Source organism: Macaca thibetana, chromosome 6, assembly GCF_024542745.1.
Source record: "Macaca thibetana thibetana isolate TM-01 chromosome 6, ASM2454274v1, whole genome shotgun sequence".
Taxonomy (NCBI): Eukaryota; Metazoa; Chordata; class Mammalia; order Primates; family Cercopithecidae; genus Macaca; species Macaca thibetana.
Genome location: NC_065583.1, coordinates 13,432,313 through 13,455,545, shown reverse-complemented (window position 1 = coordinate 13,455,545; position 23,233 = coordinate 13,432,313). Strand labels below are relative to the sequence as shown.

General features: G+C 48.0%; 1 protein-coding gene across 5 annotated transcripts in view; it reads left to right on the top strand.

Moving 5' to 3' along the window:
• The window catches only part of WWC1 (WW and C2 domain containing 1), a 175,589-nt gene that overhangs the window by 2,655 nt on the left and 149,701 nt on the right, over positions 1 to 23,233 (top strand). Inside the window, exon 1 of one of the 5 annotated variants that reach the window (XM_050794639.1) lies at positions 21,660 to 22,891. The exons of the other annotated variants lie outside the window; for them this stretch is intronic. Coding sequence (XP_050650596.1) covers positions 22,890 to 22,891 — 2 coding nt within the window. The 5' untranslated portion in view covers positions 21,660 to 22,889. Of the gene's footprint in view, positions 1 to 21,659; positions 22,892 to 23,233 lie in introns of those variants that run through there. 5 annotated transcript variants of the gene reach the window in all.

The following is a 23,233-nucleotide window of genomic DNA, read 5'->3' as shown; positions in this document are numbered from 1 at the left end:
CACTGCAACCTCCGCCTCCTGGGTTCAAGCAATTCTCCTGCCTCAACCTCCCCAGTAGCTGGGACTACTGGCGCATGCCACCACGTCCAGCCAATTTTTTGTATTTTAGTAGAGACAGGGTTTCACCGTGTTGCCCAGGCTGGTCTTGAACTCCTGAGCTCAGGCAATCCGCCCACCTCAGCCTCCAAAAGTGCTAGGATTACAGGTGTGAGCCACCACACTTGGCCTTGTGTCACTGGTTTCGAAGCTTCATCTCTGTACCTCCTTGTCATCCCACCTGCACTGGGCTGGTGTTGGGCCCCTGAACTTGGGATCCTGAGGGGGGTCTCAGGTCAACTCTGGGGGTCACTATTGTGCTCGTTTTGGAAAAACAACGTACAGCTTTGTACGTTTTGGAAAAGGGCTAATTGGAGGATATCCACTTGTGGTTTTCTGGAATTTCCCTCTGGCATACCCCATTTTTGCCTTTTAGTCCTGTCTGTGTGGCCTTGGGCAAATCGCTTGACCTCTCTGAGGTTTGAGTGCTTGAGAAGTGGGTTGGTTAGATGGTCTTCACGGGCCTGCCAGCTCTTAGATATTATTTCAAACCCTTCTGCCTCTCTTACGTCTCCAGACTCCATGAGAGGAGAAGGGGGAACAGGGATTGGCTATGAGAAAAAGGAAGAAGAAATTTAACAAAGCTGAAAAGAACCAAACTTATTTTGGGGGTGGTGGGTTAGGGAGAAAAAATTCTGCCAAGGTAGTTATATCCCTGCAATTAATTAATTCTGTGAGACAAAAAATTGCACTAAAAATTCCACTCCGTGTGTGTGTGTGCGTGCGTGTTTATTTGCCTTGGATTTTTCCTTACCTGAATCATGGAGATGCCCACCCATTCCCTTGAATTTAAAAGAAGTAAGTCAAATGGTCCTGCGGTCAGAAAAGTGATTTCTTAGCCACCAAGGACAAAATAGCGTCTCTGGTTACCAACCCTAAAGAATGTCTTGGCACATTCCTCCCTCTGGGGCTGAGCTGTTTTGTGTGCTGGCCGGCCAGGAGCTGCTGGGGGTAGGGAATCCAGTTTTCAGCTTCCCCTTTCACCAGGGGGTTGGAAGAGCAGCCAAGCAGCCAGCCTTGCCAACTCTCTCCCCTTCTCACCCAGGGGAAGACTGGGAGGCCGAAATTCCTGAGGATGGTTGTCCCAACAACCGGAGAGGGTCCAGTGGACAGCTTGGGTCCTGCCCACTGGGCCAAAGGCTCCAGCAGCACCACAGGCTTTTCCTGAGTCAAGGCCAGACTGGGAAGGTGACAGGCCCTTCTGGAATCAGGTGCTGTGGATCAGGTCTGAACAGCACCTTGGAGCCATGCTCCTTTTGCAGAGTAACTCCGGGTGCTTTTGTGAGCTCCCAGAAAAGGGGCCAGTGTCCTGTGTATTTCACTTCGTGGTATGCAAAACAAATGCACCGATTGTTCTCGGAGGAAGAATAGATCTTTGGGGCTGGCCCTCCCAGAGAAGGTTCCTGCAGCCTGATTCCTTCTTTTTGTGCGATTTGTATTCAGACCTTCTCATAGGAACCACCTGGGAATTCTGGGCAGTTTCTGGGACTGTGTGATAAATACCAGAGGCACACATGCCTGGAGAGGCCATGCTGAGAGGATCCAGCAATTTCTCCCACGACTTGAGGATCTTTTGCTAACCCTGTTATTTGAGAAATAATATATATGGTAGGAAGTCAGGTCTACAGCAGTCAAAAAGTCTTAACCTCCGTCAGGTCACAGACCCTTATGAGACTGATAAAGGTTCAGAACTCTTCCTAGAGAAAAGGTTTTTAAATAATTTCAGGGACCTCCTGGACCCCAGGTTCATAACTCTTGCCATAGATAAGCTTGGAAATTGCTTGCCACCATCAAAAGCCCTCCTATTTAGCTAGGTAGCAAATAATGATTGGGTATTTACTATATTCAGGCAGTCTGCTGACAGCTTTATGTGGGCTCTCTCTTTAAATCCTCCTAACAACCCTGGGACTAGGTACAACTATTACCTACCTGAATTACCCAATGCTCAGGGAGGCTTGGTAAAGCCCCTCAACCTTTGTGGAGCTGAGATGTGAATACTAGGCAGGCTCACGCCAGAACACACATTTCTAACCACTGTCTCATTTTACTTCCTGCTGAGTTACCTGCAGAATCAAGACCGCTGCTCCAGTGCCTAAGGAATTTGGCCTTGGGAAATGGAGCTAAGACAGGCATGATTTCACTTACTTGTGACCATTCTGGTGTGGCCAGGTCATGGGCACCTAGAGGGCAAATGTGGGTAAGTGAATCTTTGGCTCCTGGAATCTTGGATCTGCCACTTGCTACCTGGGTTACCTTGGTAATTGACATAATCTCCCTGAACCTTGGGTTTGTCTTGTAATGAATGGGGAGATGTCCATTAACCATCAAGGGTAGTTATGGGTGATAAGTAAGTGAAGGTAGGTAGGGCAGCAAGCATTAAGTCTGACGTGCAGGGGACACTCAGGAATGCCAGTTCCTGTAACTTTTACTAGAAAGTACCTGTGAAACACCAGCATCAAATGGAGGCTGCATATCTACCCAATTTTGCAGCTGGAGTGGACCTTTCTGTTCGTGAAATCCAGGCCTCTCATTTCTCTGATGAAATTGAGAGCCAGCCAGGTGCGGTGGCTCACGACTGTAATCCCAGCACTTTGGGAGGCTGAGGTGGGCAGATCACCTGAGGTAGGGAGTTTCGAGACCAGCCTGACCAGTACAGAGAAACCCAGTTTCTACTAAAAGTACAAAATTAGCCGGGCGTGGTGGTGGATGCCTATAATCCCAGCTACTTGGGAGGCTGAGGCAGGAGAATCACTTGAACCTGGGAGGTGGAGGTTGCAGTGAGCTGAGATCGTGCTATTGCACTCTAGCCTGGGCAGCAAGAGCAAAACTCCATCTCAAAAAAAAAAAAAAAAGAAAGAAATTGAGAACCAGAGACAAGTGACTTGCCCAAGGTCACACAGAATATAAATGCCAACGTTGAGTCTAGTAAAAGTTTCTTTTTCTCTTTCTCTTACACACATTTTTTACTAAAAATTAGATCTATGTCCTTCTCATCAATGATAATCACACATATTTTATGTGTATGGCTGCCTTATTCTCCATAATCCGTTTTGATTGTAGAGACCAGGAAGTTGCATTCATGGTGTGTCACAATCATTTGTGAGTTGTGTTATAGGAATTTGCTATATGTCAAATGATTACAGTTCCAGTGATTGCAAGTGAATTCCTATTTTTATAGTCAATTAAAATGGATTTAGAGTTATTGTCAGTCTAATGTCATATTCCAACAAGCTTTTTTTTTTTTTTTTTTTTTTTTGAGACTGAGTCTTGCTCAGTCACTCAGGTTGGAGTGCAGTGGTGCAATCTCAGCTCTTTGCAACCTCTACTTCCCAGGTTCAAGCAATTCTTGTGCCTCAGCCTCCCAAGTAGCTGGGATTACAGGTGCATGCCACCTCGCCCAGCTAATTTTTGTATTTTTAGTAGAGATAGGGTTTCACCATGTTGGCCAGGCTCGTCTCGAACTCCTGACCTCAAATTATCTGCCTGCCTCAGCCTCCCAAAGTGCTAGGATTACAGGCATGAGCCACTGTGCCCCACCCAACAAGGTTTCTTAAATGAGAGTTAAAACCAGTCTGCCAGGGAAATTACCCAGAACCTCTCTATTCTCCATGCTTCTGCTCTGAATGATCCACTAATACCTGTAGACATATAATACTAATGCTTATATACAAGTTATTAGAGGGCTTTTTATCTCTTTCCAAGGCTTGAGTTTAAGATCTACGTATTCCATGGGAGTCTACCATGCTTGGGAACATCCTATGTCAATTATTAAGAAAGAAATGAGGTTTAAAAACACTAGGATTGATAATAGGGAGAAGTAAGAGATTTGGTAACCCAGAGAGGAATAAAATAATAGTCAATACCAACGTCTATTGAGTGTTTACTCTCTGTTGCCCACTGAGCTAAGCATTCTATATTGTGACCTCATTTTATCTTTTCAACAGCTATATGGGGTAAGTACGTCAGATGAGGGAGCTGAAATTTAGAAAGGTTAAGTAACCAGCCAGGTGCGGTGGCTCACTCTTGTAATTCTAGCACTTTGGGAGGCTGAGGTGGGTGGATCACCTGAGGTCAGGAGTTCAAGACCAGCCTGGCCAACATGGTGAAACCCCATCTCTACTAAAAATACAAAATATGGCCGGGCGCGGTGGCTCAAGCCTGTAATCCCAGCACTTTGGGAGGCCGAGATGGGTGGATCACAAGGTCAGGAGATCGAGACCATCCTGGCTAACCCGGTGAAACCCCGTCTCTACTAAAAAAAATACAAAAAACTAGCCGGGCGAGGTGGCGGGCGCCTGTAGTCCCAGCTACTCGGGAGGCTGAGGCAGGAGAATGGCGTGAACCCGGGAGGTGGAGCTTGCAGTGAGCTGAGATCCAGCCACTGCACTCCAGCCTGGGCGACAGAGTGAGACTCCGTCTCAGAAAAAAAAAAAAAAAAACAAAATATTAGCCGGGCGTGGTGGCACATGCCTGTAATCCGGCTACTCAGGAGGCTGAGACAGGAGAATCGCTTGAACCCGGGAGGCGGAGGTTGCAGTGAGCTGAGATCGCACCACTGCACTCTAGCCTGGGCCACAAGGGTGAAACGCTGTCTCAAAAAAAAAAAAAAAAAAAGGGTTAAGTAACTTGCTCAAGATCACCAACAGGTGTTGCATCCAGGACTGGAGCCCACCTAGCTGGATACTGGCATCTACACTCATACTAGCTGTAGCCTGGTCTGGCTCTGTGCTGGCTTATTAATCCATCTCAGGGCCCCAGAGTGCCCTGTTGACAGCTGGGCTTGAGAGTTACCATTTGTTCTTAAAACAGCTGAACCTGATGTGGATCTCAGGGAGAGACTTTGCTAGGGAGCCTTAACCAGAGAAGCCAGTGAGATCCTCATGGCAGCTTGGGAGCTTAGGAGTTTGGTATAAACTCCACCTTCTGGGAGCAGCTGGCTAACCAGAGCTTTGGGGATGGGAGAAGAGAGATGCAGGCAGAGGGACTCTGAAGGATGCAGTGTGTATAGGGAGTTCACAGTCCTTTCCAAGTCGCTTGGGTAAATGCTCCCAACAGCCAGGGAATGAGTAGCCAAGGCTGTTCCTCTCTGTCGCCATCCCTCCCCCTCCCGGGGAGAGGGCTTAGCCAAACTGACCCAATTTTCCAATTCCCTGGGGTCCCAGATTGCTGTGAGAAAAACACTGCCCTTTTGAAGGGAAGAGAATCAGGTTGCCTTAGTTACCTGGAAGGTTGGCATGCCAAGTTCAGGTGCATATAAGGAGAAACAAGGCTAGAATAGGGGAGTCAAAGGTGGCCACTGTCTTGCTGCACGGTTCCCTCAGTGACAGAAGGCTTGATCAGGCTTCAGTGGCATTTGCAGGGAATGCCGACCTAATGTCAGGCGGCTGTCCATGACGTGTATCAGGAGCTCTCTCCAGTCACATGTAGTGCTAGGTGATGAGGCTCTGCAGCCTCCGGTTCAGCAAGGGGCCCTGGATAAGAGGAATCCACTTCACTTGGAGAAGTGGCCTGGTGACATCCCTATCACCAGCTCCTGGCTACTTGCTGCGGGAAGCACTTCCACTTGGACAGAGCTGAGGGCTGGATCTGGGCAAAAAACTCCCGTCTTGCCTCTCCCAGCATGGAGATGGCCAGCCAGCTGCACACCTTTAGGTAGAACAGCGAAAGGCTCAGTTGCTGCTGCCTCGAATCGGTTTCTGAGTGAGATAAAGAAAGAGAAAACTAAGAAACGGGATACAGTGACATTTTGTTATTAAACCTTCCCCAGCAGGCTATTTAGCCTTTAGTTCCTGAGCAGCAAAAAAAAATAATAATAATAATGGGGTGGCGGGAGGAGGGGGCAGGCGTTCACTGTTGTGTGGGGGAGAATATTCTCTAAAGATGTGGCATGGGGAAGAGGGGGTGGAGCAGAGAGTGAGGAGGAGGGGAAGAAAAAGGACTAGTGTGGTGGGTCACATGTCCATTCTCCCCACCCCCCACCCCTTGCCAATTGCCTGCTCAATGCTTCTACCCATGACATCTCTCTGTTGGGAAGAAATGGGATCTTTCAGTTTCAAATGTCTGCCAAAGAAAAGGGATGGAGGCTTAAGTTCTCACTCAATGGTCAGCCAGAAAAAAAAAAAAAATTGAAGCTGCATCAAGATTAGGGACACCTTTGTTGGCTTTTTTTTCTTCTCTTGCTCCATTCATCATTCTCTGGCAGTGAGGACACCAGGCCAACTGCAGCTGCTGACTTTCCCCAGTCGGCTGCCTGCTGTTGCCCGGGCCTGTTTTGGTAGCAGCCCCCACAATGGCTTCCTCCCTGCCCAGTGGCGGTTACTTGTTGGATTCGTCCCTGGGGCAGCCCCTGGGATCCACTGACAGGTAACAGACTTGGAAGGATGAAATGTCAAGATGCAGGCATCAGGTGGCTGCTAGGATGAGATGACCCTGGGACAGCCTTCCAGTCCTACATCTGTCGTGGTTTTTCTTGGAGAGTCGCGCTGTGAGCATTTCACTGTGTATTCCAGGAATTTCTTACAAGTGCATTGTTTGACTTTGTATCACTAACAGTGAGAACAATAACTGGCACCTGGTGATAATGGTGATTAATAATCATGATTGTCTTTAAAGATCCTTATCCAGTGTCTGTCACATGCCAAACACTATTGCCATCATGTTTTTCTGGCATTTTGCAAATGGGGAAACTGAGGCCGAGAGACAACTCAAGTGACAAGCTCATGTTTTCACCATGGAAAAAAAAATGTATGTGTGTGAGTGGTTCCACCCAAACATGGGATTGCACACCACATGATTCACGATTCCCTGTAGTAGATAAGCTCTCCACAAAGATCATTAGAGGACACTGAGTCAAGTCTGGCTTTGTCACTTTAAAATAGTAAGTGGGGCCGGGCACGGTGGCTGATGCCTGTAATCCCAGCACTTTGGGAGGCCAAGGCGGGTGGATTGCCTGAGGTCAGAAGTTCAAGACCACCCTGGTCAACATGGTGAAACACCATCTCTACTAAATATACAAAAAAATTAGCCGGGCGTGGTAGCAGGCACCTGTAATCCCGGCTGCTCAGGAGGCTGAGGCAGGAGAGTCGCTTGAACCCGGGAGGCAGAGGTTGCAGTGAGTCGAGATTGTGCCATTGCGATCCAGCCTGGCAACAAGAGCGAAACTTCGTCTCAAAAAAAAAAAAAAGTAAGTGACCTTGAACCAGTTCTTCTCAGCTGTAAAACAAGGATAAGGGTAGAACCTGGCCAGGCGCGGTGGCTCACGCCTGTAATCCCAGCACTTTGGGAGGCCGAGACGGGCGGATCACAAGGTCAGGAGATCGAGACCATCTTGGCTAATACAGTGAAACCCCATTTCTACTAAAAATACAAAAAAAAAAAAAAATTAGCCGGGCATGGTGGCGGGCGCCTGTGTCCCAGCTACTCAGGAAGCTGAGGCAGGAGAATGGCATGAAATCGGGAGGCGGAGCTTGCAGTGAGCTGAGATCGCACCACTGCACTCCAACCTGGGCGACAGAGCGAGACTCCGTCTCAAAAAAAAAAAAGTACAACCTACCTACCCCTGAGAGTCATGGTGAGGATATGACCTCCAATATAGAAAGTCTTAAAACAATGCTTAGTGCACATCATGCCTTCCAGTTAGCTCAACCTGCCCTCCTATGCATTGGTAATGGCAGAGGAACTAAAACCCTTGTTTCTCCCTTGCCAACTCTAGTCTCTTCCTGGTGGGCCATGGCTCACCTGAGCCACGTTGACATTAGAGCTCGCAAACCACCTTGGCAGCACTCATTGTATGAATCAATAAACTCCCCTCCTCCCCCAGTCTTATCGGAGGCAAGCCCTTCTTTGGAATTTCTGGACTGAAGCAACTCTTGCCAGTGAGCTGGCACCAGGGTTGTGTGTGAATCAGGGTAATGAATTGCAGTTGTCATGGCAGAGCTAAAAAGGCTGATGCAGGAACTGGAGGTCTCTGGAACTCATTTGTAACTGCTTTGATATCTTGTCCCCTCACTCAGTCTTCCCTTTTGCGCTGTTTGAGAGCTGTTTGAGGACCTGCTGATTTGAGCATGGTGGTGTTGCAGGAAGGGCATTGGCATTTATCACGTCCCACCCAGTGGGGGGTTGGACATTCACTCAGCAGGTATTTATGGAGTGCCTACTGTGCTCAGACTCTGTTGCCAGAGCGGAGGATCAGAGCAAAGTCCCTGCTGCAATGGGGTGTGCACACAGGTGATGAGACTGGGAAATAGTTAAATAGATAAATCGCATTATGACTGGGGATTTGGTGTTCTCTAGAGCTCTTTTAGGAAGGTGGAGGGACAGACCTGGTGACATCTGTTGACAGTGGTGGTGCAAACCTAGATTTGAAGCCGGGAGACCTTGGGGCCTTTAGTAGGATGTTATCAAGAGCCTATTGTGGTGAGGTAGGCTAATTGCTGGGAATGCTAGGGTGATACACAATAGAGTCTCCAACTCACAGAATTTACTACAAATTAGTGAGAGGCACAGCTAGTCATGGAGCTGTGCAAATATAGTAGAAATACCAGGCTCTCTAAGTCTGTTTTCTTCCTCTCCTGTCTCATCTGGACACATTCAGTCATTTAACAAATACTTATTGGATAGTGTACCTGTAATACGTCAGGCATTGTTTGGGCACTGGGGGTTCAGCAGGGAATAAACCAACAAAACTCCTGTCCTCATGGAGCTTACTTTCAAGCGCAGTGGTTGTCAAACTTGAGGAAACATCAGAACCACCTGGAGGGCTTGTTAAATACTCAGTTTGAGTCAGTGGATCTGGGTGAGGCCCAAGAATGTGCATTTCCTGCAGGTCCCCAGATGATGATGCTGGCTTGACCCCACTCATACCAACCAATATACTGACTCATTGACTCCTTATAATAACCTAGGAGAGGGTACTCAATTATCCCTGTTTTGCAGATGAGGAAACTGAAGACAAATGAAGTAACTTCGTCCTCCCTATGCTAAGAGAGCTAAAGGAAATGGTCTCATGAGCCAACACTGTCTACCTGTGTTTATGAGGACTGTGATTATGAGGACCATATATCATGTTCTTTTCTTTTGCTGACCAAAGCCTGACCAGTAGCAAAATCCTGTGGGTTTTTCTTGTTCATTAAAAGATAAGGCACAGGAGGCCAGGTATGGCTGCTCACACCTGTAATCCCAGCACTTTGGGAGTCTGATACAGGAGGATGATTTGAGCCCAGGAGTTTGAGACCATCCTGGGCAAGAAAGTGAGATCCCACTTTGAAAGTAAGATGGGATCTCACTTTCTTGCCCGTCTCTACAAACATTCAAAAAATGAGCTGGGCATGGTGGTCCACACCTGTAGTCCCAGCTACACCAGAGGCTAAAGTGGGAGTCGCTTGATCCCAGGAGGTCAAGGCTGCAGTGAGCCGTGTTTACATCATTGCACTCCAGCCTGGGTGACAGAGTGAGACCCTGTCTCAAGAAGAAAGCAGGCAAACACGGGGAAGCAGCCAGTCTAAGCGGATTCCGGAAGACCGAAGGGACTTCTCTTTCGTTAGAATGTATGGAATTTGAATTTTCATGGCCACGGCAGGATCAGAGGAAACTGCCCTCCCTGTTTCTCAGTGGAACTGAGCCAGGACTCCCCTGCACTGATCTGCTCGGGAGAGGAAGGGTCCCTGGGCTCCTGCACCCCAGGAAACTTTCCCTACTTCATCTCCAGGAAGTACAGGGAGGTGGTTTTGAGGAAGAGCAAATACCTCCTCTCGTGGAATCCTCACTTGAGCCCTCTAGGGAGGTCTTACCCACCGCTATTCCCCTAGACCACTGCTTCAGCTTTGCATACCTTTGTCACTTGCTGGTTCTGTGACCTTGGTCAAAGTTACTTACGTCTTTTTGAGCCTTCATTTCTTCATTGGCAAAATGAGAATAAATTAGAAGCCATCTCATAGAGTTAGTAAGAATCACATTAGACATCTCTCATTATATTCAAGTTCCACTGACCGGGCAGTTCTAATGGCAGCCATTATAGTCCCCGTAATATATTTGATAACTTTCTCTATAGTTACAGAGTTACTGCTCAATTCATTTATTCTGAGGACCAGATTTTTTGGACGTAAACCACTTCTTGTTTCTCTCTGAGAAAAATGTCCCCTGGAAAAACTGGTCATGCCTAAGAAGATAGACTTCTTCCCAGTAGACAATGACTTTTTCTGGACAGGAATATTAAGAGGTGTCTTAATAGCTCAAGGAGTTTCAAAACAAACATAAGTGGCTTATTTCTGTTGCTGATATAAAACATTTACCAGCAGCCGGTGGAGGACCTTGGGGTTTTTTTCAGCCTCCTCACTGGCCACCAGGCCCTCCAAGGTTTTGGCCCTTGTACAACGGTTCTTCAATGTGGTTCCAGACCAGCATATCAGCTTCACCCGAGAACCTGTTAGAAACACATTCTCATGTTCCATGTTAGACCGACTGAATGAGAAACTCTGGGGGTACAGCCCAGCAATCTGGGTTTTCATGAGCTGTCTGGGTAACTCTGCTGCCCACTCAAGTCTGTAAACTGCTGGCTAAGTGTTTGCACCCAGAAAGACCTCAGATATTTGTTAGTGGTTGAATGGCAGACACTGACCAGGATTGCAGAATATTCTGAGCACAGGTGCATGTAGCCAGTTGAAATAGTCTTAATTAGCTTATGAACCTTTTTTTTTTTTTTTTGAAATGGAGTCTCACTCTCACCCAGCCTGGAGTTCAATGGCGTGATTTTGACTCTCCACAGCATCTGCCTCCTGGGTTCAAGTGATTCTCCTGCCTCAGCCTCCCAAGTAGCTGGGATTACAGGCATGTGCCACCATGCCCAGCTAATTTTGTATTTTTAGTAGAGATGGCGTTTCTCCATGTTGGTCAGGCTGGTCTTGAACTCCCAACCTCAGGTGATCCACTCGCCTCAGCCTCCCAAATGCTGGAATTATAGGCGTAAGCCATTGTGCCTGGCCCAGTATTTTTTTTTTCTTTTTTTTTTTTTTTTTAGTAGAGTCAGGGTTTTGCCATGTTGGCCAGTTTGGTCTCAAACTCCTGAACTCAGGTGATCTGCCTGCCTTGGCCTCCCAAAGTGTTGGGATTACAGGCATGAGGCACCGCGCCTGGCCAACTTAGGAACATTTTTAATATCATTCCCCAACCCTTACTGGCCACTCTAAACCTCCACACTCCCTTCTCCAGGCTCTCACCATCGCCTCACATCTTCTTGGCATTAAGATTCAGCTTACAAATGAAGTTTAGAAATACCTTCCCCACCTCAGCCCAGGCTCCATAGCATCCTGCACTGTGATAGAACGGCATGATTTCCTGCATCTTTTCTATTCTTGGTTAATGGGTAGCTCAATGGCTGGCATGCAGTAGAAGCACACTAAGCCAGGCTTGAATGCTCCCCGGTCGAGAGTTTTGGATTCTGTTTCTGGCCCTTCCTCTCAGCAGCAAATCTTTTAACCTTCCTGAGCCCTGGTTTCCTTAGCTCTGCAATGGACGAATAAGGAACTTTGATCTCCTTTCTACAAGGAGATGAGGAGGTATGTTTGGAGCTGGGGGAACAAAAGGAACAGTTAGTGGATCTCCGCTTCTGCTACATATTAGACTCATCAGATCACTGGAGGGAACAGCTAAAAATACCCATGCCTGGCCCACCCCCAAAGATTCTGGTTTACTTGGTCTGTGGTATGGCCTGGGCAGGGAATTTCTAGAAAGCCCCTAGTTGATTCTAGGTTGCAGCCAGATTGGAGAAGCATAGCTGTAGGTAAATATCTGCCTTCCTTACAAACATTTGTAGAGGTTGAATGAGATTAAATGAAAGTACTTTGTAAAGGTGGCAAGTGCCATAGGAACCTGAGATATTTTAAAATCTAATATTTATAGTTTTACTCGGAAAAATTGAGATGATTCAGGAAGTATTTAAAAAATAGTTGCAGGAGGTGGAGAAGTAAATATCTGGGGGACGGCCAGGTGCAGTGGCTCACGCCTGTAATCCCAACACTTTGGGAGGCCGAGGTGGGCAGACCACCTGAGGTCAGGAGTTCAAGACCAGCCTGGCCAACATGGTGAAACCCCATCTCTCCTAAAAATACAAAATTAGCCAGGCATAGTGGCACACTCCTGTAGTGCCAGCTACTCGGGAAGCTGAGGCAAGAGAATCACTTGAACCCAGCAGGCGGAGGTTGCAGTGAGCTGAGATCCTGCCGTTGCACTGCAGCTTGGGCTACAGAGCAAGACTCTGTCTTAAAAAAAAAATACATGGCTGGGCATGGTGGCTCACGCCTGTAATCCCAGCACTCTGGGAGGCTGAGGCGGGCGGATCACGCGGTCAGGAGATCGAGACCATCCTGGCTAACACAGTGAAACCCCGTCTCGGCCGGGCGCGGTGGCTCAAGCCTGTAATCCCAGCACTTTGGGAGGCCGAGGCGGGTGGATCACGAGGTCAGGAGATCGAGACCATCCTGGCTAACACGGTGAAACCCCGTCTCTACTAAAAATACAAAAAAAACTAGCCGGGCGTGGTGGCGGGCGCCTGTAGTCCCAGCTACTCGGAGGCTGAGGCAGGAGAATGGCGTGAACCCGGGAGGCGGAGCTTGCAGTGAGCCGAGATCGCGCCACTGCACTCCAGCCTGGGCGACACAGCGAGACGCCGTCTCAAAAAAAAAAAAAAAAAAAAAAAAAGAAAGAAACCCCGTCTCTACTAAAAAAAAAAAAACACAAAAAACTAGCCGGGCGTAGTGGCGGGTGCCTGTGGTCCCAGCTACTTGGGAGGCTGAGGCAGGAGAATGGCGTGAACCTGGGAGGCGGAGCTTGCAGTGAGCCGAGATCGTGCCACTGCACTCCAGCCTGGGCAACAGAGTGAGACTCCGTCTCAAAAAAAAAAAAATACATAAATATTTGAGGGAATGTCATTAGCTTGCTGTTTGGTCATTTCCCCTCTTCTATGCGTACCTGTCTTGTTCTTTTTTTCCTGATGGGTGAAGAATCAAAGATATTTGGGCTCCTTTTGCCAGAATGTGAAAATCTTCAACTCCCATTGCAGCAGTAATGCTTCTGAATAAATTGATCTAAGCTGCTTTATTTTCTATTTATTTGTTTTTGAGACAGAGTCTTGCTCTGTCACCCAGGCTGTAGTGCAGTGACACAATCTTGGCTCACTGCAACCTCTGCCTCCTGGGTTCAAGCACTTTTCTTGCCTCAGCCTCCTGAGTAACTGGGATTATAGGTGTGTGCCACCACGCCCAGCTAATTTTTGTATTTTTAGTAGAGATGGGGTTTTACCATGTTGGCCAGCCTGGTCTCGAATACCTGACCTCAGGTGATCCACCCGCCTTGGCCTCCCAAAGTGCTGGATTACAGGCATGAGCCACCACGCCCAGCCGGTCTCAGCTACTTTAGAATTGTAAGCCTGGGGGCTGGGCCTTCCTTTCATTTGCTGAACCTGGTTTGGATTTCGTGCACATAACCTGCATCTTTTGGACCCCAAGAAAATGGGTTGCAGACACTGCCACCATATAGATCACAGCCTATGGACAGGAACTAATAATTGCTAACATTTATTAAGACTCTAGATTGTGCTAGGTTCTGGGCTGTGTGCTTTGAATACATCGCCCAGTTTAATTCTCATAGCAACCCTGTGAGGTAAGAACCATCTCCATTCTGCAGATGAGGAAACTGAAGCTTAGAAAGTTGAAAACTTGCCCAAGCTTGGATAGCTAATAAGTGTCAGAACTGACATGCAAACCCATGTCTGCCCCCACAGAAGCATGTTCTTTACCATCACGTAGGTCAGGCCAGGATGTCAAGGAGAGCAACACTGAATTAGTCCTGGTGATTTAGACTAGAGCTTCTTTCACTCCTGTGATTCCTTCACTGGCACTTTCTTCCAGTTGTCCAGGGTCTGTCTTTGCTTGGTCTTTGCTTATTCTACCCTTGTTTTAGCAGATACCCCTCTCTCCATGAACAAGGTGAGTGAGCTCTTTTTCTGAGTACATTTGGTTTTTCAAAATCCCTCCAAGGAATTATTTCCTTGACCAAATGCCCCCATCTGTGGTGGCTATCAACATCTTTGATTTCACTCTCTTTTTTTTTTTTTTTTTTTTAAGATGGAGTCTCGCTCTGTTGTTCAGGCTGGAGTGCAGTGGTGTGACCTTGGCTCACTGCAACCTCTGCCTCCCGGATTCAATCGATTCTCCTGCCTCACCCTCCTGAGTAGCTGGGACTACAGGTGCATGCCACCACACCCAGCTAATTTTTTGTATTTTTAGTAGAGACAGAAATGAGTTTTCACCATGTTAGCCAGGCTGGTCTCGATCTCCTGACCTCGTGATCTGCCCACCTTGGCCTCCCAAAGTGCTGGGATTACAGGTGTGAGCCACCACGCCTGGCCAATTTCACCCTTCTTTTTATGGACTATTCTGCTCAAGGGGTCTCCATCTGCTTTTTTGGTAGGAAAGGCTTTGTGAGAACCAAGTTTGCCTTTGACTGTTTGGTGCCTGAACGGCCTGTAGGCTTGGTCTGCAGCATTATTGCTTGCCTAATAGAACATCCTTCAGAATGTGTGTTTAGGGTTCACTAGAAGTCAAGTGGGTCTTCAGGCTGAGTCTTGCAAGCAGGAAGTGGCTTTAGCCATGCATGGGTTACCGTCCACTTCTGCACGTTGGTTAAAACCGAAACCAAAGAATGCAGTCCCTTCTTTGAGAACTGTGCTAGGAAAAGGCACAGCAGTGAATGAAGATTGCTGTCACCCTACATGGAGCTTACAGACAAATAATAAAAACAAGCAAAATAATTACAGATTAGGAAAATCAGAGGATGCTGGATTGGAAAATAATAGGCCTTGTCACTGACTCCAGAGGTCAAAGGATAAAGTTAGAAAGTTCTGTAGTCAGAAAAACTGAGTTTGCTTTTAGCTTTAAATAAAATACATCTATAGTGATCACACCTCTGCCTCTTCAACTGGAGTTTTCCTCATTTTGCGCAGGAGTTCATGGCACTTTATTGGCAACAAGCAATATTTTTTTCTTGACCTTGGCAGAGGAGCTCTCTGCAGTGTGATCTGTTGGCCACGTGCATCTGAACCTCTAAAGGGATTGGCTCAAATGCAGGTTGCAAGGCCCCATCCCAGTCAATATAACCAGAATCTCTGGAGGTGGAACCCAGACTCCACATTTGTAAAGAGAACCTCCAAGTGATTTTCATGGAATCTTCAGTTTGAGAACCACTGATCAAGGGAATAGATTTGTGCCAAATTGCAAATCAATGTAGAGACCCAGCTAGAATCCCTTCAGCCTCCTCCACAACCTGGCCCACTTCTTGGTCCTCATGTCAAAACAATCTCTTTCTTTCTTCAGGCTTTCATGGACTTTCAGTTCTCCAGTATGCTCAGGGACTCCCTCTCCAAGAATAAGTCTTCGATCTGCAAACCCCACCTGGTACCCCTTTACCTGAAGAATGTAGAAGAGTCCCACACCCACTGCCTCCACCACCCCCATTCATGCCTCAGCACCTCCATCCCTCCTTCTCCCACCCCAGCCTCAGAGCAAGGTTCCAGAAGTGTCATCAGGGGCCACACAGTGGTATCCTCCTCCTGTAGCACTTAGCAGTGCTCCCAACTCCCTTCCTTTACAGGGTCATCCTCATCCAAAGGAGGTGGGGCATTTTGCACTCTTCTCCCTCTTTGCTTTTCCCTAGGGATGTCCTGCGTCCCCAAGCCCTCAACCACCTCCTCTGCCATGAAGCCTCAGGTGCCCGCTTCTGGGTACCTACTGGACATTTCTGTGTCTAGACAAGCACCTCAAACAACAAATCAAAAACTGAATCCAGTCCTGATCTCAAACAACTTTGCCTCTGGCCTTTGTTGCCGTTACCGTTAGAAGGTACCTCTGTAATGGTTACAACATAGGCATAGGTTAAGGTCCAAAGGGTACATAGTGGAATGTAGGTCTTCCTCCCACCTGGTCCCCACCTACCCCGCCCCCGCTCCACAGGCAACCCCTGTTTCCAGAAACATCCATCTCCATTCCATCTTCCTTCATCTAGCTGCCAAGTTCTGCCACCTTTTATTTTGCAAGCTCTGACACCTCATTCTTTTTCTGTTTACTCCTATAGAAACTTAGTGGAAAATAGACCGCTCTCCCTCTGTCTTAGAAAACAGAGACCTCTCACTCTGTCTTAGTAGAAAATAGACACCTCTCCCTCTTTGCTTTTCCCTAGGGGTGTCCTGTGTCCCCAAGCCCTCAACCGTGAAGCCACAGGTGTCTGTTTCTGGGTACCCACTGGACATCATTTCTGTGTCTAGACAAGCACGACAAATTACAACAAATCGAAAACTGAATCCCGTTCTGGTCTCAAACAACTTTGCCTCTTGCCTTTTCTGCCATTACCATGAGAAGGTACCAGCTCAGTATAACACAACCCAGCGCGGATCAGCCCTCCCACTTCCCTATCCCCTTGGGGTGCTGGGGGACACACTGCTGACCTTCTGGAAGCTGGTCTCACCCTCATCTTCTAAGCACCTCATATTTTGCCTCACTTTCCTCATCTGTAAGAATGAGAATGATAGTGTTTACCTCATCCTGTTTTTAAGTGTCTTAAGAAGACCTTTCCCAGGTAATATTTTTGTGTCTCTTTAATTTTGATATTTCAAACATATAGGAAAATTTCAAAAATAGTACAAGAAATTTCCATATGCCCTTTACCCAGATTTATCAGTTTTGTGTGTGTGTTGACCATTTACCTTATATTCTCTTATTCTTTCTGAATATATTACATATATTTATATATATAAACAATTTAAATTGTGTGTTTATATATATATGTACACACAGACACCGTTTCTGTATCTCTGGGTATATATAATGTATCCAAATATATATCTACACACATAATGTATATCATTTACAGATATATAGGTAATATTTATGTATAAACAAACACCATTTAAGAGGAAGTTGGAGGCTGGGCACAGAGTGGCTCATGCCTGTAAATCCAGCACTTTGGGAGGCCAAGGTGGGAGGATAACTTGAGCCTAGGGGTTCAAGACCAGCCTGGGCAACATAGGGAGACCTCCATCTGTACAAAAAATAAAAGAATTAGCCAGGCATAGTAGTGCATGCCTGTGGTTCCATCATCTTGTGGAATGCTGAGGTGGAAGGATCACTTGGACCCCGGGGGTCATGGCTGCAGTGAGCCGTGATTGTGCAACTGCACTCCAGCCTGGGTGACAGAGGGAGACCCTATCTTAAAGAAACAAAAACAAACAAACAAAAACATAACTTGGAGATACTGGTTTTTTTTGTTTGTTTTTTACTGCTGAATACATTAGTGTGAATTTCCTAAGAAATAAGGTTGTTCTCTTACATAACCACACTACTTCATGCAGTTTTCATGAGGATTAAACTGAATAAATAAAGTAAGCACTTTGCAGAGTGCCCATCACCCTTGCAGGTGCCAATAATTGGTAGCCATGGTTGCTGAGTTCTCTTCATTGGTCCTTGGCTTCTAGCCCCCTTGGGTTGGTGTCAGTTCCCAAGCATGCCCTGCAACTTTGCCATTCTTACTGCTGGACTGCAGCTCCCCAGCCCTACCTGTATGCCTTGATGGCTCCCCTCCCCTCCCAGGCAGCACCTAGTGCCTCCTGCTCCAAGAGATATCCGTCATCCGCCTCCCTCCCTACTTCCAGCAGGAAGGGGTCTGCTTCAAGTCAGGCCCTTTCTGGTCAAAGGCTACAGAGGCCCATACAAGATGGCTCTTGAAAGAAGCTCTTTGGTTTTTCAAAATCCCTCTAAGGAATTATTTCCTAGACCAAATGGAAAGGAATCCGAGGCAAGGAATAGTGGCCCCTGCTGCTGGGCAGGCGGAGGCTGCAACAGGGAGGCATGAGGAACCCAGGCAGCAGCATCTCCCCACACCTCCCTCTATATCTGCCCACCCATGTCATGGTTTCCTCTGCCTCCTAAAACCCTCATTTATCAGTCAGTTCTGTCTCTTACTAACTGTGTGACCCTGGCAAGCTGCGTAATCACTTTGAGCCTGTTCCCTTGCTTTGTAAAAATAAGGCTAAGAGTGATAATAGACCAGGCACCATGGCTCATGCCTGTAATCCCAGCACTTTGGGAGGCCAAGGCAGGTGGATCACCTGAGGTCAGGAGTTCAAGACCAGCCTGGCCAACATACAAAACCCCATCTCTACTAAAAATGATATATAAAAAATTAGCTGGGTGTGGTGGCAGATGTCTGTAGTTCTAGCTACTCAGGAGGCTGAGGCAGGAGAATCGCTTGAACCCAGGAAGCAGAGGTTGCAGTGAGCCGAGATCACGCCACTGCACTCCAGCCTGGGTGACAGAGCGAGACTCAGTCTAAAAAAAAAAAAATACAAAAATACAAAAATTAGCCGGGCATGGTGGTATATGCCTGTAATCCCAAGTACTCAGAAGACTGAGGCAGGAGAATCACTTGAACCTGGGAGGCAGAGGTTGCAGTGATCGAGATTGTGCCACTGCACTCCAGCCTGGGTGACAGAACGAGACTGTCTCAAAAAAAAAAAAAAGAGCAATAATAACCAAGATTTTATTGAGTGCCAAGCACTGCTCTAAGTTTTATATTTATTAGCTAAACTAACCATCACACCAACCTTCTGAGAAAGGTACTAATACTATCGTCATTTAGAGATGAAGACATGGGGGCAGAGGGGAGATTAAGTAATGTGCCTAAGGTTGCACAGCTAGGAAGTGGCAAAGCCAGGATTCAAGCTCAAGTTGTCTGGCTCCAGAGCTTGTGCTCTTAAACTGCCATCTACTTTGAAAGGTTGTTGTGAGAATTAAGCATGGATTATCTTATTTAAGGCACTTAGCCAAGAAGCAAGGCTCATCGTAAATACTTTAAAATGTCAACAGTTATTACAGTATCACAGCATTAGTTTGCAGGTAACCGCAGTGGACTTCATGGCCCCAGCCTGTGCCTCCTAACCCATCAGCTCAGCCACTACAACTCATGAGAGATGCTGATTTGAAAATATCACAGAACCAGCCTTGAGCTGGACTCACTTGGTACGGGAGACATCAGGGGTCATGTGGTGCCAACCGCAGCAGCTGCCCACGCAGGGTAGGTCATGGGTGATTGGCATCCTAAGGACATTCTTTTTTTTTGAGAGTCTTGCTCTGTTGCCCAGGCAGATTGCAGTGGCATGATCTCTGCAACCTCCGTCTCCCAGACTCAAGCAATTCTCCTGTCTCAGCCTCTCGGGTAGCTGGGACTACAGGCGTATGCCACCATGCCCGGCTAATTTTGTATTTTTAGTGGAGACAGGGTTTCATCCTGTTGACCAAGCTGATCTCAAAGTCCTGACCTCAAGTGATCCACCCGCCTTGGCCTCACAAAGTGCAAGGATTACAGGCATGAGCCACTGTGCCCAGTCTAAGGACATTTTCTCAGAACTTCAAAAGTAAATTGCTCTGAATGCTCATGGCAGTTCACAGGGCCTGGTGGTTTCTGCCTCAAACCCCTGTGGCAAACTCCTGTTTGTCTGTGTGATTCCTACCCTCTTGCTACTCAAAGTGTGGGCCGTGGACCAGCACATCAGCATTGCCTGGGAGTTTATCAGAAATGCAGAATCCCGGCCAGGCACAGTGCTCACGCCTGTAATCCCAGAACTTTGGGAGGCCGAGATGGGTGGGTCACCTGAGTTCAGGAGTTTGAGACCAGCCTGGCCAACATGGCAAAACCTCATCTCTACTAAAAATACAAAACTTAGCCAGGCATGGTGGCGGGCATCTGTTATCCCAGCTACTCAGGAGACTGAGGCAGGATAATTGCTTGAACCCAGGAGGTGGAGGTTGCAGTGAGCCGAGATTGCACCACTGCACTCCAGCCTGGGTGACAGAGCGAGACTGTCTCAAAAAAGAAAAAAAAAAAAAAAGAAATGCACAATCCCTGGCTGCACCCCAGATCCCCTGAATCAGAATGTGAATTTTAACCAGATCCCCAGAGGTACTTCCGCATGTTAACACTGAGTAGCACTGACCGTTCAATACTACTTCTGTTGTTTTTCTTTTTTGCTTTTGTGGCTGCCTGTGCCTCTTTCTAGTTCAGATCTAGGGCACACTACATACTTGTGGTATCAATAAACAGTGGACTTTTACAACCAGCTATAAATACTATCTAGAGAAAGGAGCTTCACAGCTCATTCCCAGAGCCCCATGTGAAATAAGAGATTGAAGCCGGGTGGGGCGTTGGAGCTCAGTTGATAGGGGTTCACACCTGCAGAGAAAATGCAAGGTCCTGAGGTCTCACTGCATCTACCAAGAAGGTCAGGTGCCAAAGATCAGAGCAGTCTCAGGCTATGCAGGAGGTCACCAGGGCTGCAGAACACGGGACGGGGGGGGGGGGGGGGGGGGGGGGGGGCTGAGGGCCAGTCACAGGTGGGAGCACTCATGGCAGGGTAGTGCCTGTTGGCTCTAATAAGCAATGAGGAGTGGCTTGGCAGACACTGGTGGTGAGCACAGAGGCAGGATTCCAGTCGTCAGAGAACAGAGGCAAGAACAAGACAAGGAGGAACTGGAGTCTACAATAAGTTTCCTAGGCAGGGAGTTGAGCTGGCAAAGTAAGTCACAAGCTGCCTGGGAGAAATATTGATGTGAGGGGGCCAGGCGTGGTGGCTCATGCCTGTGATCCCAGCATTTTGGGACACTAAGGCAGGTGGATCACCTGAGGTTGGGTGTTCGAGACCAGCCTGACCAACATGGAGAAACCTCGTCTCTACTAAAAACACAAAATTAGCCAGGTGTGGTGGTGCACGCCTGTAATCCCAGCTACTCGGGAGGCTGAGGCAGGAGAATCACTTGAACCCAGGAGGCAAAGGTTGTGGTGAACCGAGATCGCCATTGGACTCAAGCCTGGGCAACAAGAGTGAAACTCCATCTCAAAAAAAAAGAAAAGAAAAGAAAAGAAATATTGCTGTGAGGGGACTAGCACAATGATGCTTTGGGCCAAGGCTTTGGTTGGGTGAGCCGGGGCCCCTGAACATAAACCCTGGCCCCAGCCAGGGGAAACCTAAGCCTGGAGCAGTCCTGGGAAGCCAGAGGTGGGCTCCAGATGTGGGACTAGGTACCGGTGGGGAGCGGGAGCCAGCCACAGGCTGCAGAGAGTCTGAGAGGCCAGGGAAGCGCCTAACCTTTCCTGGCATGAGGGTGGCAAGGAGGTGTGGCCAGATTCCAGAGGGCTTTCCCGTCAGGGATTAGGACGCTGCCCTCGCCAGGCCCTGGCTCACCTGTGCACAGCATTTTATTGGAAGCACGGACCTTGCCCCAACACATTCCTGAGATAACACTCCCCCGCCTGTCTCAGAAGACACTCAGTCCATCAGTGTGGGGGAGGCTGCTGACACCCCCCAGATTCATTTCCAGTTCGTTTGACGTTGGCATGTATGTGTGTGTAGCATGACTGAAGAACGAGTCATTAGTGAGCTGTCCAAAGTCCCTTTGGGAACATTCCAGGAAAATAAACCAATATTCCATCAAAGCCACAAATAGCTTTTTTTTTTTTTTTTTCCATTCCTTCAAAGCAGGATTTCTCAGAGTGTGGTCCACAGACTTCCTGCTTTAGACTCCCCAGAGGAGCTTGTAAAATGCAGATTCCTGGGCCCCACCTTAAGCCTACTGAATCAGAATCTCAGTGGGGCTTCCGGGAACTGCATTTTTAATATGCTACCCAGATGATTCTGATACACCTTAATCTTGAAAACCTCTCATTCTCTTTGTCCCCTTGCTTAATCTTTCCTTTGTGTCAACCCTGTGTGCCCCTTGTGCTCTGATACTACCTCCCTGTGCTGCCTCACCTGGCGAACTTCAGCTAAAGGGCCACTTCTCCCTGGGAGCCTTCCTTGCCATCTTTGTCCCACCTTGTATAGGGGCTTGTATATGTGTTTTCTCCTAACATGAATCTACCACAAAGTAGTAGTTTCTTTCTGCCTGCTCCCCTGAATGGGGAAGCCTCCTGCCCAGTCTCCCCAGGCCCAGCACAAAGTTTTGCCTGTAATTGGTACTAAGAAAGGAATCAGTGCAAGTGAAGAGCGCTGAGCGGCAACTGAAAGGCCACAGAATAGAGATGACGAATGGTCGCTTCCCGTTAAGAAGCTTTCACCTTCTGACTCCTCTCCTGGTGAGTCTGAACTCCTAGGTCAAGTCTGGGGCCAGAGGGCGAGCATCAGACCTAAGAAGAGGCCAAGGCTCTGGCTGGCAGGAGGCACAGCCCACCTGTTTGGGACTGTGGTGTCCTTGGTGGAAGCGCAGATCCCTGTCTGTATTTCAGGGAGACTCCATAGCTTGACATTCTTCCTGCTATAGAAAAACAGAAGAAAGAACAGTTTTCCAGCCCCAGGGCTGACCCCAAACCCAGGGCAGCTAGAATGCTCAGGCCTCCCCCTCTTTTCAGGCAGGAGAAGCTGAAGAATAGAACTATTGGACCATGAAACTCCCAAGAGTCCTTCCCCCTCAGCGTTTCTCAGAATTTGTGACCACGATTTTCTGTGTGAGGCTCGCAATTGCTATTTGCCAAACCGGTAACTGTTGACCCAACAGAAATCAAACAAAGATACCAGAAGGCCCAGACAGGCTGTCTTCATCGCGTCAGTGAAGGGAGAGCAGGTGCCTGGGATTGAAAGGACGTTGCCCATCACCTGGCTCTGAAAAACAAAATGCATTTCCTTATTCTGAACAAGCTGAGCACCAGAAACCTGCTTTACCAGTCCAGGCTGCCTCCTGGAAGCTGGCTCGCTTATCTGCATGTATGTGAGGGCTGGGGGTGTTTTTGAGGGGCTGACTCAGGGCAGGGTGGCTTTGGAAAGGGGAGGCCTGACCTAGTGAGACTCTAGGGTCAGCACAGACTGCTGTGACCTCAGGGGACTCAGCCCAGGAGGTCTGGGTGAGGGCAGCCTGCCCTCTACGTCTGCCGTAGGTGCAGAACCCCTTGGTTCCTTGAAGAGAAAGAAAGGACTGGCTGGGTTGTAGGCAGCAGCGCCGAGCAGCTGAGGGCTAAGTGCACAGCAGGCCCTAGCAAACGCTTCTGGAATTGAATTGGTGCAAGGGGAGACTCCAGCTTTAGTTCAACATGGACTGTATCCGAATCC